This window comes from Enhydra lutris, unplaced genomic scaffold (assembly GCF_002288905.1).
Source record: "Enhydra lutris kenyoni isolate GAN:26980312 unplaced genomic scaffold, ASM228890v2 scaffoldscaffold30, whole genome shotgun sequence".
In the NCBI taxonomy this organism is placed as follows: Eukaryota; Metazoa; Chordata; class Mammalia; order Carnivora; family Mustelidae; genus Enhydra; species Enhydra lutris.
In genome coordinates, this window is record NW_019154114.1 from 22,326,651 (window position 1) to 22,345,223 (window position 18,573).

The 18,573-nt window shown below is 55.9% G+C and overlaps 1 protein-coding gene across 2 annotated transcripts in view; it reads left to right on the forward strand.

Moving 5' to 3' along the window:
- Positions 1-7,322: 7,322 nt before the first annotated feature.
- LOC111152823 (SPG7, paraplegin matrix AAA peptidase subunit) overlaps positions 7,323-18,573 on the forward strand; it is a 29,065-nt gene continuing 17,814 nt past the window's right edge. The window contains exons 1-4 of one of the 2 annotated variants that reach the window (XM_022511482.1): positions 7,323-7,511; positions 8,662-8,764; positions 9,967-10,056; positions 16,385-16,626. In XM_022511482.1, the coding sequence (XP_022367190.1) occupies positions 7,329-7,511; positions 8,662-8,764; positions 9,967-10,056; positions 16,385-16,626 (618 nt within the window). In that variant the 5' untranslated portion in view covers positions 7,323-7,328. Of the gene's footprint in view, positions 7,512-8,661; positions 8,765-9,966; positions 10,057-10,484; positions 10,528-16,384; positions 16,627-18,573 lie in introns of those variants that run through there. The other variant, XM_022511483.1, reaches the window with a different exon arrangement.

Here is an 18,573-nt window from a genome sequence, read left to right on the forward strand (position 1 = left end):
GTACCAGCAGGAGGAGGGACAGAGAGAGAAAAAGAGAATCTGGAAGCAGACCCCCGCTGAGTTGGGAGCCTTACGCCCTCGGGGCTCAATCCCAGCACTCAGGATCACAACCTGAGTCCAAATCAAAACCAAGACTCGGATGCTTAACCAACTGAGCCACCCAGGTGCCCCAAACTCACATATCTTTGACTCTATGACAGTGTCCTATCTAGTGACACTAGAATTGCCATGATTGAGACCATGGTTTCACCAAGTGTGGTCCAGGAACCCCAGGGTCCCCCAAGACCCTTTGTAGGGGTCAGCAAAGGTCTGGCAGTTTGGAGGCTACAACTGTAGGCTGTTGACAAAGGTAACTGTTCTCAAGAGGGTGATACAGGGCCCTGAGGGCTGGAAGGTTGAGTTAGATGTCCCTAGACTGGTTGGAAGGTGTTCGACCAGTTAGCAAGAGAGAGAGAAGTGGTCCCGTTTTTGTAGGACTGCACAGAGTGTGGGGAAGTGGTAGAAGCAGTGGCCCGACACACACGTGCACCAGGCCTGAGCAGCGTGAGAGCTCATGGATGGCCACCGGAATGGCCATTTACGCACCTGCCTGGTTGCAAAGCAGAGACCTTCGGAGATGGGTTTGCTGTGGGGGATGCCCTGGCCCAGGTCCAGGCCGCAAGAACCCCAGGATCCCCGATGTCAGTGACTCAGCACTTTCCTGGAGTGGGCAGGCTGGGAATGTGCACTCCAGCTCCCTGCCTCGCCACCTCCAGGCAGACACCGTGTTTTATGGGCACACAAACCTTTCAGAACACGGTTACGCAGTACTGGGGACAGAACAGAGATGTTCAGTATTATAGGAGTTAGTAAATTGCTTAGCTTTCCAACTTTAAAGGTATTCAGAAAACAAAAGGATAGATGTCATCTGAGTTAAATAAAGGAATGCTATGGGGCTGCTCCCGGGTTTCATGCTGAATGTTGCGAGTCACCTTCCAGTGACCTTGGGCAGAGCACCCACATGGTCCAGAGAGGCTGGCTTCCCATGCCTACGTCCCCCAGACCTCCCAGACTAACACTTCAGTCCCTCTCCTCTGCCCAGAGATGGATTGTAAACATCGTCTATGGGCTCTGTTTCATTTTGTTTATTCTGTTTATGAAACTGTAACCTCATGTCGGAGTGACTTAGGGCCCAAGTCACAAATAAACTGTCAAACAAAATAAACACAAAACAGCAGGGCAGAGATGTGGTCAAACCCAAACTGCGTGCTTGGATTTCAGGCCAGTATAAGGCCAAAGCCCCCTTCTCTCTCCAGATAATCTCCCACTCGGCTGATCAGCCAGGGCTGGCCGTGACTTCCAGCAACACAGGACCCTCTGCGGGGAAACGGCTAAGTGCACCCCAGGGAGGTCCTGGCGCCTGGCCTCGACCTGCTGGTTAGTGTCTGTGTATCTAGTGCATTGTCTCGGGGGAGGGGGTGCTTAAGGGAGCTCTGGTTCAAACCCTTTGTAGAAGCGGTCACCTTGTCCTCTGTCAAATCAACCTGTCAATTACAGTGAGAAGGACCAGCTCCCGAAACTGTTCCTCTCACACCTGCTCCTGGCGGGGCCTGTCCCAGTCTCAGCCATCATCTGACCAGGGGCAGTCATGTGTTGCCCATCCCGGGATCAGCTGGCCACCAAGGTAAACCTGAAGCCAGCCCAGGCTGCCCCATGCCTCTGGGTAACCAGTTCCCTCAGCCAGTCCCACCAAGCCAAGCCCACCGTCGGGCGGTTGCAGGGCCCACCCTCCCCCGCCCCACCTCTAGCAAAAAGGATACTTAGAACACAGACCAATCAGTCTTGAGCTCAAAATCCTCCACAGGCTCCTCCACCTGGAGCACAGAGGCAGGAGGTGGGGTCCAGCCCGCACACTCTTGCCCGCCCCACCCCAGCCTGGGCTCCCCTTGCCTCTGTAGCTATTTCGAGCCCCTCACATACCACACCACGTGCCCTGCTGCTTTGGTTCTCTTGTTTCTCATTGGAATGGAAGCTCATTGAGGACAAATGTCTGCTCACTGCTGTGTCCCCAGCACCTAGGGCATGGCCACAGAGTAAGTGTCTGTTAAGGAAAGTGCCGTTTTATCCCATAAAAATCTACTTTCTTCTCCAGTTCTTTCATTTTCTGCAACTGTTTGAGGGCCTTTCACCAATCCCCCCGAAAACACCCTCAGAAACTATCCCCACTTGCTCCTTTTTTTTTTTTAAAGATGTTATTTATTTATTTCACAGACAGAGATCACAAGTAGGCAGAAAGGCAGACAGAGAGAGAGGGGGAAGCAGGCTCCCAGGACGCAGGGCTTGATCCCAGGACGCTGGGATCATGACCTGAGCCGAAGGCAGAGGCTTTAACCCCCTGAGCCACCCAGGCACCCCCCCACTAGTCCTTTTACCTTTCCTCCCCTCTTTCCATCATCTTTACTTTGGGACCAGTAACAGCTCTGGGGGTCTTTCCCCATCCTTCTGAATCTCTCCTCCTTTCTTTTGACCTCTTTTTGTCCTTTCTTTCTTTGTTCTTCATTACAAAACACCCAGGAATGAGCTAGCAGTCTCTCAGAACAGGGAGCTGAAGTTCTGAGTGAACGAATGCAAGGTGTTCTTTTGCAGGCTGGCAGGAAACGCAGAGATGTCTGGGAACGTTGCTTGCCACTGTGTCTCATTCCTATTCTGCTGTGGCTGTCCAAATTCAACATGGTTCACACAGTTTCTACAGAGGTACGTCCACCATTGATTCGCTGAAAGCCTGTAATAGCCATAGACCTCTAGGATCTAGGCCCAGCGGGCTGCTGAATACTCAGCGCCTTCACGGAAGGGCTCAGAGGACTTCGTGGGGACTGCGTGCCCCATCCAACCCCAAGAAATGGACCTGCTCTGCTGATGATGGCTGCCATGGGTTACATGCTGATGATGGGTTACAGAGCGGAGATCCAGAGTGGAGATGGTGGGTCTGATCACTGTCCAGATCCCAGAGGTGAGCAAGCAGCAGTTCCTGTCGGCTCTGCCGCATGTTCAGCTGAAAGTTGTCTGCTGGACCGGACACAAAAAGTGAGCACCTTCCATCTCCACATACCTTACCATTCACCTAACAAGTAACCCCTGAGGCCAGGGAGATGGCAAGCTCGTAACTTCCAGGAATAGGCTATAAACTGTGACATCCAGACATGGTCCCTCTTTTCTGGTAGCTGAAGCCAGGCAAGGCTTCTGGACCCACACTGAGGGGTTAAGGAGGGACCCCAGAGCTCTCACCTGTGACGACTCCCCGGTAGCTACTGAACCTGGACAGGCAAACCCCAGCTTGGCCCAACTGTGGTCAGCAGCCTCCAAGGAGACCCTTGATGCCCCCTGCCCCCGGGAGAGTGCCCCCACACTCTCAGGCTCTCCCTGACAAATGGGGCCATGTCATGTGAGCAGCCCCACAGAGATGCCCGGTGGTGAGGAGCTGAGGCCTTCTGCCAACAGCCAGGCCAAGGCATTAGCTTGGAAACCCAGCCTCTAGCACCTCTAGCACCAGGAGAGCTTCAGACAGCTGCCGCCCTGGCCATCAACCGGACCGCACCCTTGTGGAAGACTGAGCCTGAGCCACCTGGTCAACCACACCTGGCTTCCCGATCCTCAGAAAACTGTGTGACACAAGGAACATTGTTTTAACTTGCCAAGTGTTGGGGTCTTTGTGCCCTATGAACCGGTAGTGCGTACGGTCAACAGAACAGATTAGATGAATAACCTGGTATGTGCTCTCCAGAGCTCTGGGAGTTAATGGAGGAGAGTTAAGGTGGAGAGGAAGCAACCCCGCACTTCTGGGGTGCCCCCCGGACATCAGTCCAAAATCTCACACCCAGCGGTCTTGAGAAACAGGGAGGTTACAGAGAGTCACATACACACACATCTCTGTACTGGTCATTTGCTAGTAGAAATGGACTTTTTATCCTTCCAAAAGCAAAATCTATGACTACCAAATCCCATGCATATGACTAAAGCCCAGCTAATCAATCAGCGAAGAAGAAACCATTGCTGGAGGAAGGTCTCTAGTTCAGAAACAAAATTTACCAAAACTCAAAGAAATGAGTTTATTCAGACGTTCTACAAGGGGGAGTATCTTACAGAAGATACCCTAACATCAGCCATAGGATGCTGCGGAACAAGCCATTCCAGGCTCTGTGCCCTAGCCTCTGGATGAGCTGAGCAGCAGTTACAGTGACCAACCACCCAAGGGCCTCAGAGGCCAGGCGAAGTGTGGAAGCAGCCACGCTCCAAGAAAGAAAAAAAGTTCGAAAGTTCAGTTGCTGCCAACCTGCTACTTTGGGAAGAAGCAAATAATTATTAATTATATTAGTAGGAAGCCTAAATATGAAAACCAAAAACGGCCCGAAAGGTTAACTCCTGTCTCAAATCCACAGACAAGGAGAACTTAGCAGGAGCAGCGTGCCTACACCAGGAACTCCAGCACCCGGGACCCCCATGAGCCAAGGAACAGGGAGGAGTTCCCGCGGTGGGAGTGGGCGGCTGTCCTCTCTGCTCCCCTCCTTCCCACAGCCCCCACACACCTGCTGTCAGGGTGTGAATGCAGACAGACCTAGGACGTGCCGGACTCACACCTGGAGTTCACACGGGGGTTGCCTCAGGTGTCTAAGGGGATCCACGCTGAGCCGTCCGGGTGCGTGCCAAGTTCAGAGGGCCGGGGAAGGACAAACTTGTCAACGGTGTTAGGAAGTACAGAAAGAACAAAGTTAGCCTGTGAGGGAAGGCCTGAGAGCCCAGGAAGCTCCAGTGAGCCCGCTTTCGGAGGCCTTATCTTTCCAGGGTCCAGGGCATGGGCACCTGGAGGCTTAAACAAGAGCCCCAGTGCCCGGGCAGGACTGAAGCCCTCGGGCACAGAGTCACCTGGGGTCGTGGACACACCCAGCCTCCTGAGCAGCTGTTGACGTGCATTTGAATCAACACATCCACACTGTGTTCTCCCACAGTCTCCTTCGCCTCCACATCCCAGGAATACACTCCTGGGTATAAGGGACTTCCGGTCATGGGCTGTTTTCCTGTACTTCGACTGTATTTTATCCTTACGACAACCCCGTGGGAAACCCAGGGCTGCTATTAGCTTCACTTTGCAGATAATTATTATCCCCATTTTAATGATGTGAAAATTGAGGCTTGGAGAAGGCAGCAACTTGCTCAAGGTCATAGGCTGAGGACGGAAGCCAGTGTTGTTCCGCAGGAGGCTGGCCTCTTGCCGTCCCCCTGCACTGCTTCCCACGGAGTGGCCAGGCAAAGAAGTGGGACCACAGTAACAACTTCACGTCAGGCAGTGTCCGTCGGAGTGTACCTTACCCTCCTCCCGAACACCTTCAAATTTCTTGCAGGCTTTGAGTCACAAACCCTCTGGACTGGGTGATTAGGGAACAGGGGTGAGGGCGTGGGGCTCGGTCACTTCCCATCAGGGCACATTGCACAAGCCTCGTTAAGGTACGAGGAAGCACTGCCTCCGGAGTTGCAGTCCCGGGACTGGTCCAGGCAGAGCACAGGCAGGACCCAACCCTCTGGAGGCAGTGAGTGGGTGGGGCAGCTGAGAGGAAGGCCTGCTGGTGAAAGGACAGGAGAGGCAAAGAGGGGCCGTGAGCTCAGCTGTGTTAACTCTGGGCAGCCCCTCACACAGCCCTGGGCCCAGGGGCTGCTCTCTGAGAGAGCCCTGAAGAAGCACCCGGTGCTGGAGATCGGAGCACCCACCATCGGAACACTCAAGGTGAAAGATGTCCCCACACTCTCCAGCAGGGAGGGAGGGAAGCCTACACAAGCCACACTACTGTTCTCACACCTAAGGAGTAATGGTGGGGAGTGCAGGCCCAGAAACCAGTCAGACCAGCTCTGAGACTCTGTGGTGTCGCTTCTCAGCAGCCAAGTCAGACCGGTTCATTTTTGACTCTGTTTCCTCATCTGTAAAGTTGTGGACCAGAGTTGAGAATAGAAGAGTGTCTAGGGGCGCCTGGGTGGCTCAGTGGGTTAAGCCTCCGCCTTTGGCTCAGGTCATGATCCTGGGGTCCTGGGATCGAGCTCCCCACAGGGCTCTGTGCTTGGCGGGGAGCCTGCTTCCCCCCCCCCCCCCCCCCCTGCCTACTTGTGATCTCTGTCTGTCGAATAAATGAAATCTTAAAAAAAAAAAGGAATTGTGTCTGGTATGGGGACACCGGGGGCTCAGTCTGCTCACCGTGGGCCTTCCTTCGGCTCCGGTCAGATCTCAGGGTCCTGGGATCCAGCCTGTCAGGCTCCCTGCGCCAACCGGAGTCTGCTTCTCCCTCCCCGCCCCCCCCCCCCCCAAATAAAATCTTGAAACAAAGGGAGTGTCTGGAATGGACCAAGCACCAGTTAACATTATCTCTTGCGGGGGGGGGGGGGGGGGGGGGGGGGGGGGGGGGGGGGCTCAGGTCATGATTTTGGGGTCCTGGAGTCAGTCCCAGGACGTCCTCCCTGCTCTGCAGGAAGCCTGCTTCTCCCTCCCCCTCTGGCCCTCCACCTGCTCGTGCTCTAATAAATGAACAAATTCTTAAAAAAAAAAAATAGATCCGCTGTAGGACTGTGTGGAAGGCACGAAGGCGCACGTTTCCGTAAGCCATAAGCCGTCCCCCTAGTCCTCCATTTGTCTCCAGACGGAAAGCTCAGCAGTCAGTGGCCTCCAAGCTGACCACTCAGGCGCTGGGAGCAGAGGCGGCCGGGGCAGGGGGCTGCCTGCGGGCAGGGACAATCCGTCTCCGGGCCCTGATCCGATGACCGGCGCTGGGACGACTTCTAACGCCGCTGCGCCCCCGGCAGAGAGGAGACACCCCGCAGGACGAGGGTCTGCCTGCGCGAGGGCGCCCGGCCGCCTCCCTCCGCTGAACCGCGAACCAAGTGCAAGGCCCTACAGCTCAGAGACAGGGTCCCGGCTGCGGGTCGGGGTCCGAGTCCGGGTCCCAGGAGCGAGTCGGGGTTCGAGGCCGGGTCCGAAGTCGGGGTCCGAGAGCCGCTCTCTGGGCGCGGTTCCCTCGGGCTCCCTCGCTTCGCCCGTAACCCCGGGACCCGGCGGTCCCCCCCAGCAGCGGCGCCCGGGGACGGCGTGGCCGCGGCACGCAGCCCGGCGCGGAGTCCCGACACCCTACCTCCCGGGCCGTACTCGCGGCGCTCCGCACCCGGCGGCACCTAAGCCACCGCTAGGGAACGCCAGGGCGGCCAGGGCAGCTGCGGGGCGCCGCGGGGCGCGGGGAACCCGCCCCGAACAGCCGCCACCGCGCAGGCGCCGCTCCAGGGCTCGCCCACCGCGCAGGCGCCGCTCCAGGGCCAACATGGCGTCCGCGCTGCTGCTGCTGCGAGCCCTCTGCCGGGGCCGGGCAGCGGGGTCCGCGCCAGTGCGGGGCCGCTGCTTGCGCTGGAGCCTGGGCCTCGCCGCCGGGACCGGGAGGAGGTGCTGGCACTTCGTCCACAGGCCTCCGACCCGACTCGTGGGGGCCCGAGGCCACGCCAAGCAGGTACCTGCGGACGCCGGGCCGGGCTTGCGCCTTCCAGCCCCTGACCTCCGGCCGGCCCCCCTCCGCCTACCCCCTGCCCTCCCGTCCCCCCCGCCCCGATTCCGCCCCGATTCCTCCCCTGACCCCCGGCCCCCAGCCGGGACCGACCCCGAACGAGAGCGGCGCCTTCGGGTGGGGGGAGGCCGCCCGCAGCCCGGAAGAGACTCCGCACAGGCCCGGCCTGCATCTTCCCAGCCCCTTTGGTGTATTGATATTTTTTGCCTGTTGTTCGTTGTCCTGGCGTCTGAAAATCGAATCCAGGGGTGCCTGGCCCAGTCGGTGGAGACTCCGACTGGATCCTTGGGTGGTGAGTTCGAGCCCCACCCACGTGGGCTATAGACAGTACTTGAAAACAAAATCTTAAAAAATACTTATTTTAAGGGGCGCTTGGGTGGCTCAGTCCATGAAGCATCTGCCTTCGGCTCAGGTCATCATCCCGGAGGCCCTCGACCCGTGGGGAGTCTGCTTCTCCCTCTCTCTCTGCTCCCCGTTAGTGCTTTCTCTAATTATGGAGAGCGAGGGAGCGAGATCGCAGAGGCAGAGGGAGAAGGCGACCTGTGGCCGAGCAGGGAGCCAGAGGCAGGGCTCCATCCCAGGACCCCGGGATCAAGACCCCAGCCCAAAGCAGATGCTTCAGTGACTGAGCCACCCAGGGGCTCCCCGGCAAAAAGTTTTAAAAACTGAGCCCAGTGAGAGTGTCACGGAAAACTGTTTCATAGTTGGCTCAGGTGGGTCCGACCTCATGAGGAGTTCCACGTGGTCCTTGGCTGTTGGTCCCAGGGGCTGACGGTTTTGTGTGAGCAGAGCACTGTCATGTATCTGACCTGCGCCTTGCAGCTTCAGGTGTCCCGGACCTGCGTTAACCGAGCACTCTCCTGAAGGTGCGCTCCGGGCTCTGCTCAGGTCAGCTGTTCATGCAGAAAACAAAGACCCCCTGTCCTGCTGCCATTTTGGCTGGTGATTCCCTTCAGTTCTCTCTTAGGAGCTCAACTCACGTTTTAGGTCCTAATTTGTTATTGTTGTTGTGTTTTACCATAACTCGAGGACCAGTTTGAATTATAATTCTGCTGTAGATTACAGCCCATCCTCTGGATTTTTTGTTTCTTTTCAGACTTTGCAGCTGCACCGGCTAACCCCAGCCTTCGGAGGGTTCAGTGGATTGTTGTTGGAACAGCATCTCCTCCAGAATCCAGTCAGACTCTGGAGACTCTTAGGTGTGTACCTTCTGAAACACAGGTGACGGGTACATGCTGTGACAGTTGTAAATGAATCAGTGGAGCAGCTGGTTTGACGCTGACAGAGAAAGGAAATCACTCAGGGGACTTTGGCTTCTGTTTCTCGGGAGCCCTGAGATGCTGTGAAGTGCAGTTTGCAGTCAGACTGACTGACCGAGGTCTGAACGGCCGAGTGTACTTATCTGAGCCGTCTCCCCACTCTTAAGAAATTCTGGTGTATGGCAGTAATTGGGCTTCCAAGGTCTTCCATATTCTCCAGGCAGCTGCAAGAACGCCAGTCCGGATCTTCAGAGTGACTCTGTATGTTTTATACCCAGAAGGGAACTACAAACAGCCACAAGTAATTTATTTTTAACAATAGTTTTATCATTTAGTGAGACACCATGACATCTTCAAGAGAGATCTTAGGTCCAAGGATCTAGGCCCTTTAGGGTAGACGAGGTTGATCTTACCCCCCCCCCCCACACCGTATATCCAGTTGGAATGGGGAAAAGTGAAATCCCCCAACTCCTAAAGGACGTTCCATGGCTTGGTGCCCACATGTGGTCAGTCACATGCTTGCCTCCTATGTGTTTTTCCCCACTTAAGGGTATGCATGTGCCCAGGGCACACACCTCACTCTCTAGACAGCCTGGTCCTGTGTCCAGGGGCCATCAAGGTAGTCCCATTTCTGGTTCTCTTAACCTCGTGAGGAAAGGTACAGCTGTCACGGTTGGTGAGACTCTCCTTCCTCTCCTTTTAAACATTAGTTCAGTTAGACAGTGGGCAAGACCGAGCCTCTCGTGGGAGGAGTGTCGTGTTTTGGTGATGGTGGCCACTGGGTTGCTGTTGACGCCTGTGTCGAGCCTCTGTATTGCTCATTTATTTAAATTTGTTTAGAGTGAATGTGATTATTGAAGGGTTGTTCTCCAACAAACTCATGAGGCTTCCCCAGGATACATTCATGAGTAAGTTTTATCCCTTCGCATTGCTAATCTGAATTGCAGAGACACTCTGTAAGTTCGAGTGATTTGTTACTCTCCGAGTAGCAGCTGCTGTACTGAGGAGGATTCTGGCCTTCCGGATCTTACGCCTGTAGGCTTCAGGTGGCTGCTGTTCTGGTTCCTGGTGAAGGTGCTCTTCTCCTGAGTGCCCCCTGTAGGGGTAGAGACCTCGTTAAACATGTCCCCTGTCCCCTGTAGGTGCCACTCGCTATTTTAACACCTCCACGCCAAAGCAGAAGACTAAGGACAAGGATAGATCTAAGGGGAGGACCCCTGAAGATGATGAAGGTACATCTGTCTGACTTTCTTAAATAATGGCTACCTTGGTTGTCATCCCACGTGTGTTCTGGTCTCAGCAACAGGAAACCTGTCTTAAAAGTAGGATGGGCCCGGGGCGGGCGGTGGCACAGTGGGTTGAGCATCCAGCGCTTGGTTGCAGCTCAGGTCATGTTCTCAGGGTCGTGAGATCAAACCCCACACTCAGCGGGGAGTCTGCTTGAGATTCTCTCTTCCTCTGTGTCCCCACTCTCTCAAATAAAATAAATAAGTCTAAAAAAAAAAGAAAGGTTAATGACAAATGTAGGGTGCACCCAGGCCCCCGTGTCTCCCTGACTCTGAGCACACCTGCCCCTGGTCTTGAATGTGGTTACTGGATCTTTTCCTGCTTGTCCATTAGAGGTGTTTCCGTCAGCACCTGTGTCCCCTGTCCTTTCCAGACGTCAGAAGGCAGGCAGAATTACCGTCCTCTGCGCGGAAAGGGTGAGTCTCTGTCTGCCTTGAACTCAAGTGTTGTTGGGTGGGGAGGAAGGCAGCGGGACACCTTGGTTGGACCCTACACACATTCCAGATGATGTGGAAGACCTGAGAAGCAGCCCCCAGAAGAGAGGCTGGTACAGTGCATGGCCTTGAGGAAGTAGGGGGAGACATCACTGAACCATGTGCGTGACCACGGTGTACCCCAGTTCACAACAGCCTACCTTGCAAATCTGGAGTCTCCTTCCCTGTAGAATTAGGACTCTGATTGGGCAAAGGGGTGAGGGAATAAAAGGTCAGTTTAAACTGAATGGGCTCTAAGGTAAAAGCTGGCAGCTTGGCGCTCCCGACAGTGGAAAGGGCTAGCCCGTGGCGACGGCTGGAGTGCGCTTAGCACTGTACTGAGTGACTTGTTTGTCTTCCCCATTACTTCTCGCCTCATAACGACCCCATTATTGTCCCCCATTCTGGTCGGAGTCTCCAAAGGGGACACAGGGAGAGAAATGGTTGTCTTGTCAAGGAACTTCTTCGTACTTAGGTGCGTACTTCGTACTTTTGTTTGGTGTACTTGTTTTATTTTAAGATTTTTATTTATTTATTTATTTGACAGAGAGAGAGAGAGAGCGCGCGCGCTCACAGCAGGGGGAGAGGGAGACGCTGGCTCCCCACTGAGCTGGGAGCCCGATGTGGTGCTCGATCCCACATGACCCGAGCCGAAGGCAGATGCTTAACCGACTGAGCCACCCAGGCGCTCTGCTTACTTCATTTTTATTTATTTACTATTTATTTATTTATTTATTTGAGAGAGAGAGAGAGAGACAGAGCACAAGCCAGAGTGAGGGGACGGAGTTTGGAGGGAGGAGGGGTAGCAGGAGAGGGAGAAGCAGGCTCCCCACCCAGCAGGCAGCCTGACAACATGGGGCTCCATCCCAGGACCCTGGGATCATGACCTGAGCTGAAGGCAGACGCTTCACTAACTGAGCCACCCAGGTGCCCCTATTTTTTATTATTATTTTTAAACTAATCTGTATGTCCGATGTGAGGTTTGAACTCATGACCCTGCGAGTTGCATGCTCCAGCAACTGAGCCGTCCCGGTGCCCCCCAACTTTGAGCTCTTTAGGAACAGCCTTAACTCGTGGAAACCTGTGGCCGTCGGGTGGGTTCAGTGTGGGTATTCCTGGTTTCTGGCTTCATGGGGCGCCCCCTCTGGCAATCACTCCTTTCTTTGGCTGCAAGCTCCTGGGGTACTTGGCTCTTCTCAGAAGCTTCTGAGTTAAAAGGTTTTTAGGGGTGGAAGATGAGGGTTTGGGTCATCAGAAAATCTACAGGGTTTTGGAAAACATACCAGTGGGGCTGATGGTGGCAGACATTAAAATTCGGTTCTCCCCAAAAATGAATGTGTCGGTCTAGTAATGGAAGTTTGAGGGAACCAGAGGGGGAATCTGGAGGCAGAGTCCGGCCTAAGAATTCGTATGTGACCGCAGTGGCATTTCTCGCAGTAGCAGAAGGGAGGCTCGTGTACGAAGTGCTTTGGATCAGCTGCTGTTCCTTGGAGAGAGACTGTATCGCACGTACCAGAATAAATTCGGCATGGACTAAGTCATTAAATCTACAGAGCGAAACTCTAGGAGAGTTAGGAGCAAGCACGGGGAATATTTCCTGTCTCAGAATGGGAAAGGCCTGGAACAAAAGCAGCGGTGACAAGGGAGGAGGAGGAGGAGGCGGGTGGAGCGCTGGGGTCTGGGTCCCCCGCACATGTGCGGTCCGGCGGACAGCCGTGATGTCCCGAGAAATGGCTGCGGCTGCTGGGCAGACTGTAGATGCGGGACTGTAGCTCCCCACGGGTGGCCCACGTCACAGTGCCAGGAACCAGTGCTGCAGCACAAGGGACACCAGAGCAGAAGCCAGCATCGCATGGGGGTCTCCCCACTTGTGTCCCACGCTCCCCCTGCAGCGGCCTGCGTCAGGAGCACATCTGCATCTCCTCTGCCTGCCTTGTGCCATCATTTATCACGAGACGGTCACAACTTGCTTGCTCTTGTGTAACCACCTGTGATTACCTGTGACCCTGCGGTGACACATGATACAAAGTGTAGCTGAAAAAGCAGTTGCTGGGATTTCCAGACCACTGTGGCGTTAGTGGTGCTGGTCCCTGAGAAGTGAGGAGACTCCATGAGCCTTCTCTGGAAGCGCCATGTCTGTCTGGGGCGGGCCCGGCACGTGCTAGTGTTGGGAAGAACTGGATTGTCACTGCGATCCCCCCTGAGCATCTCACCACAGCGCCCGCGTTCAGGGTACGCGGGAGTAAGTTCTTCCACAAGGGTTTCCAGGCTGAAAGCCTGGGGCAGCCCTGAAACTCAGCCGTGGCGGTCAGTGGCCGGTGGGTGGGTGGCTGCTGTAGGGCGCCCTGGCAGTGAGGGACACCGCCCCCGAAGTGGGACCGTGGCACCAGAGTCTCCAGCGGGTCTGTCCAGCATGTGGACAGGCGGGTGGCCAGGAGGCAGCAGTGTTTCCTGGGCTTGGTCCTTGGTTCTCTCCGAGCCTGTCGTTGGTGTCAGGAGCCGAAGTCGACGTGCGCCGCAGGGCCCGAGGGCGGCTGTCACAGGTGCCGTCGGTTGGGTGCAGCCACAGTGGGGGCAGCGGACGAGGGGATCCTTGAGGGACACGGTGATGAAGGCCATCGTCCAGTTAGTATCTCTCAGATCTCGCGCGTCTTACTGTCATGGAGCGAGCGCGCTGTTGCACACGCACATCTTCCTGCCCTTCTCCGACCGGCCCTCGGGGCTTCCTGCCTGGCCAGTGCTGCAGATACGTGGCTTTTTGCTTGTTTGTTTTCAAGAGATTTTATTTTTAGTAGCCGCTGCAAGCACGGGATCCAGAGTTGCACGCTTCACGGCCTGAGCCCGAGGGGCATCCCGGCAATGTGTGTTTTACGTTGATGTCCTTCGGCTGCGTTTCAGAAGAAGTACATTTAGTGAGTTAAGGAAACATGGTGTTTTCTGTGTCTTTTGAGACCCCTAGCCAAGACACGAGGGCTTTCTCATTTGTGCCCCTGGACAGTGTGCTTGGCTCACTGCACCTTGTGGGCCTGGGTTGGTGCGAATGGACAGAACACGTGTTTGCAGACCCTTGTCACCCGACGGGTCCTGTCTGGGTGGGGCATGCCACATCCCTCTCCTGCCCAGGGAGGAGGACTCAGGGTGATTGTGGCTCAGAAGCAGGTAGTTCTGTTGAGACAGCAGACGATTCTTGCAGACCTCCGTGCTCCGTCCTGGACCTTCAGAGCAGTGACCACTCTGGGTTGGGACCTCCCTCTCCGGAGCCTAGAGTCCTCTGATAATGGGGTATGCAGCCTCCAGGCCTGGCCAGGAGGTCCTTCTCCCTGAGACAGGCTGACGGAGGCAGTTCCACGTGTGACAGAACACCTGGCTGGTTTTTACTGGAAAAGGGTTGGATTTTTGTGAAGAAAGAAGAGGTATTTATTGGAGCCTAAATCAAAGCTGTCTTTTTATTGTTTAGAAATACTTAGGAAAACGTGCAAAGCTGTCTGTTACTTAAAACCAAGCCGTATCTGGGGCACCCAGCTGATTGTCGCCGGAACATGTGACTCTCGATCCTTGGGTTGTGGGTTCGAGCCCCATGTAGTGTATAGAGATGACTTAAAAAAGGAAATGAAGGGGCTCCTGGGTGGCTCAGTGGGTTAAAGCCTCTGCCTTTGGCTCAGGTCATGATCTCAGGGTCCTGGGATCGAGCCCTACATCGGGCTCTCTGCTCAGAGGGGAGCCTGCTTCCCTTCCTCTCTCTCTGCCTGCCTCTCTGCCCACTTGTGATCTGTCTGTCAAATAAATAAATAAAATCTTAAAAAAAAAAAAAAAAAAAGGAAATGAAATCTTTTTAAAAATAAATAAATAAATGGGACCAGGCTGTACCTTTTGCCTCCTAGACCTCTTCCACACTCTGCAAACAGGTGTGTGTGAGCTGTATGGTCACTGCAAGCCCTTCTCCAGGAGGGGTGTGACGTGTGGCAGGCAGAGCAGTGAGGAAGGGCTGTGTCACCACGGGCCCTGGGCCAAGTTTGTAAGTCCTGCCAGCAGCTTGTGTGCCACAGGCACCGGCCGGGAGCACGCGGTACGCACAGCATCAAGATCCTGCGCGGTTACAGAGCCTCTGCTGATGGCATATCCCAGCTCGCCACGCTTGCTGACTGTCAGCATCGTTCATAAGAGCACAGACGGGGGCTAAATAGCAAGTTAAACGAAACGCATAGTTTCTAAATAAGTACCTGCTCACCTGAGAACGTAAGATCTGCTTTCCGAGACGGGGTACCTTTACTTCCTTGCCTGTTGTGACTTTGAGTTTTAGATATTAAATTTGCTATTACCGACCATTCTCAGGTAAGGTAACAGCAGAAATGTGCTTTCATGTTTTCAGAATGATTGCTGACCCAGGCTTCTCCGTCAGATTCATTCTTTTTTTTTTTTTTTAAAGATTTTATTTACTTATTTGACAGAGATGACAAGTAGGCAGAGCAGCAGGCGCGGGGGGAGGGGGAAGCAGGCTCCACGCTGAGCGGAGAGCCCAATGCGGGGCTCTTTCCCAGGACCCCGGGATCATGTCCTGAGCCAAAAGTAGAGGCTTTAACCCACTGACCCACCCAGGCGCCCCCCATTTTTGTTTTTCTGCTGATTTAAAATGCCTTTCGTTTCCTCTGAACGGCCGGGTCGAGAGGAGGGCGGTGTGTCTGTGGACAGTTCGACAGCAGGCAGAGCAGAGGGAAGTGAGTGGGCACTGAGGTCCAGCTGTGCACTTGTCCCTGGAGAAGTGACCACACGGGCAGCATGGTCTGATCCCCGGGTGTGTGCAGGGCCCTCGCTGTTCTCCCCCCTACCCCGAGTGGGTGCTGTGTCTGTGCAGGAGAAGTAAATGGTCTTGCTGTGCCAGGTCAGGGCGGCCCTGGGCAGGACTGCTGCCAGACAGCACGTGCGCTTCTCAAGGTCGCTTGTGACGGGCCCATTGGAGTCTGGGTGGGGTGTCGGAAGAATGGGCCGTGGGGCAGAGGTGAGAGCCACACCAGAGTTCAGGCCTTTGGTGTGCAAGTACTTCAGAGGACTGGCAGATGGGCCTGTGGGGAGATGTAGAGCGTCGTCCAGGTGCCCAGACGGCCCTCCACCCCAGCAGGCTCAGCTGACCGGCTGGTCTGGGAGGAAGACCGTGGCCTGGCCTTGGGTGTCTACGTAGGACCCTCTACTGTCTGTGCTCTGAGGGAGGTGACTTCTGCGGTCCTCCTGGCCCTCCAGTCTGCTTACTCTTCCTCCTGGAGCTGCCGGCGACAGCCGTGCTGGGAGCTGCTTCTCCTGGTTCCTTACACTGTGTGCTCCTCACCTCCCTCGTCAGCCTCCCCAGGTGTCCATGTGCCCCAAGGCCAGGGGCTGAGTTTTGTGTCTTTTTGTCCCCCACAAAGAACTGGGCACGATGCACTGTGTACCCTAATGTGATTATTTACCTGATGGTTTGGATGAAGGGTAGGTCGCTGGAAGTGTTGTTGAATTAAGTGGTCGCCTTACATGTCCCAGATAGGTGGCTGTTGGGGGGGTAGGGCAGACGTGGTAGAAGGTGCAGTAACTTGCACGTGTGCAGCACGCATCGGGGGTGATCCTACGAGGTCGGGGGCCAGATGTGCCCCTGGCAGAGGGCTCCGTGTGGAGATCAGCCCATGCTGGGCCCAGGAAGCTTCTGACTGTACACCTGGCTTTGTGCTCTGAGTAGACGGGACCCCGGGGAGTGCTGTGTCGCTGGCCGTGAATGGCGTGTGGTTGGTGTCTGTCCCGTGTCTGACGCTGTCCCTGGTCACCCTGCTTGCAGAGGAGAGGAGGCGCAGGGAGCGGGAGGACCAGATGTACCGGGAGCGGCTGCGCACCTTGTTCGTCATTGCCGTGATCATGAGCCTGCTGAACGCACTCAGCACCAGCGGCGGCAACATCTCCTGGAACGACTTTGTGCACGAGATGCTGGCCAAGGGCGAGGTGCAGCGCGTGCAGGTGGTGCCCGAGAGCGACGTGGTGGAGGTCTACCTGCACCCTGGAGCCGTGGTGTTCGGGCGGCCGGTGAGTGGGCCGCGCTGGAACAGTGGGCGGGGCCTGTGGCTGCGGCCCCGAGGCCCCTCCCCCCATGGGTGGGGCAGCTGCAGATGTCGAGGGGGTCCCTGGGGGCCCGGGGCAGGAGCCGGCGCCCGCCATGAGTGGGGCGGAGAGCCAGGGTCGGCCGGGGCTTGCTCACCTCCCCACGTCAGGTGCAGAGGGTGGGACCTGGGCCCAGGGCAGGGCTGGGCATCGGTGGGGAGGGGCCCCAGGAGCCGGCTCCATGTCATGGATGGAACCCCTGTCCCTCACCCCAGAACCATACCACCGGCAGGCGCAGGAGAGGTAGTGGGGCGAGAGCACTGTCCAGAGCGCTGTCCCTGACCTGCTCTCCGGTCGTCTGCATACCAGCATGAAGAGCTGGTTTATTACTGTTTAATTATTATGTTGTTATGTAGCCTCCATGAGCACGGAGCCCAACACGGGGAATGAACTCACAACCCTGAGATCAAGACCTGAGCTGAGATCAAGAGTGGGAACCCCAGGTGCCCCTTATTAGTACTTTTTGTTTTTTTAAGATTTTATTCATTTATTTGACAAAGAGACAGAGAGCACAAGTAAGCAGAGCAGCAGGCAGAGGGAGAGGGAGAAGCAGGCTCTCTGCTGAGCAGGAAGCCCGATGTGGGGCTTGATCCCAGGACCCTGGAACCATGGCCTGAGCAGAAGGCAGCTGCTTAACCCACTGAGCCACGCAGGTGCCCCCCTTATTAGTACTTTTAATCCAGGGTCCTGTCAGGGGCCAGGAATTGTATTTAGTTGTCCCGTTTCTTTAGTCTCCTTTCCATTTGTTGTTGGAGTTTGGGTGGTGGAGACAGTGGGCCAGGTAAGGTGCTGGAGGACAGGTGTCTGGTAAGGATGGCCAGGGGGCCAGGTGGTCCGGGACACAGTGCTGTGCCCATCACAACAGCACCCGTAGACCCTGACTGGGTCTGGAGAGGGCTGAGGGCCTGCCATGGTGGTTATAGCTGCTTGCCAGTTTATGAGCACTTGTCATTTAGTTGGGGTGACAGGCTCCCCTGGCCCTGCGTGCTGCGTGACTGGGTGACTGCAGACGCGAGTGGTTGGTCCAGGCCTAGGCGGTCAGAGACGCGGGAGTCGAATTGGCCTCTGGAATCCCATTTCGCTCTTGGCTTCTGGCATAGAAAGAAGGTCATTGCCAGGTGTTGCCATTCTGTTCACCTGGCTGGGCAGGTGTTTGCGTGACGGAGGCATGGGTGAAGTCCAGATCAGATGTTTGACGTCTGTTAGGTCAATCGAACCCTGAGGCCGCCGGGCATTCCAACACAGATGAGCATCAGTGTGTCATGGCTGGTGGGTGCCCCTGTCTGCCTCTCCCCTCCAGCCCGCTGACCCCAGGTGACATGCACCCCGGGCAGCCGCTCATTCCGCATGGAACCTTCTGCGGTTCTCCAGAGCCAGGGGAGAAGCGGGCTGCTCCGTGTAGATCCCACAGTGTGTTGAGAAGCTGCACTTGGAACAGGTTCATTCTAGAAAGCATCTGAACCGGACCCTTAGAAGAATGATGTAGGACTGGCATGATGCCGTCCAAGGCACTGGAGAGCATCAGGATGGCCCCTTGCTGGGTGGCTCAGGTCAGCTCTCTGAGAAGGGATTTGGGGACCCAGCGTGGACGTCTGGCTTGCTCTGAGCCTTCTCTCAGGGAAGCTGCTACCCCAGAGGGCGCGCCACCTGCTCAGTCTCCCTGAGCCGCTCCTCTCCCCAGGAGGGGCTTCCTGAGAAGGGAGAAAGCCACATAGCTGAGTCCAGTTCCGCCCGAGGTCAAGCACCAGACCCCTGTCTCTTGCCTGAGCAAGTTGCCTGCGTGCTGGCAAGGAGCTCGTGGCTGTCGAGTGTCGTGGTGCTCTGCGCGCACAGCTGAGGCTGGGTAGTGAGTTTAAAGCACAAAGCACACCC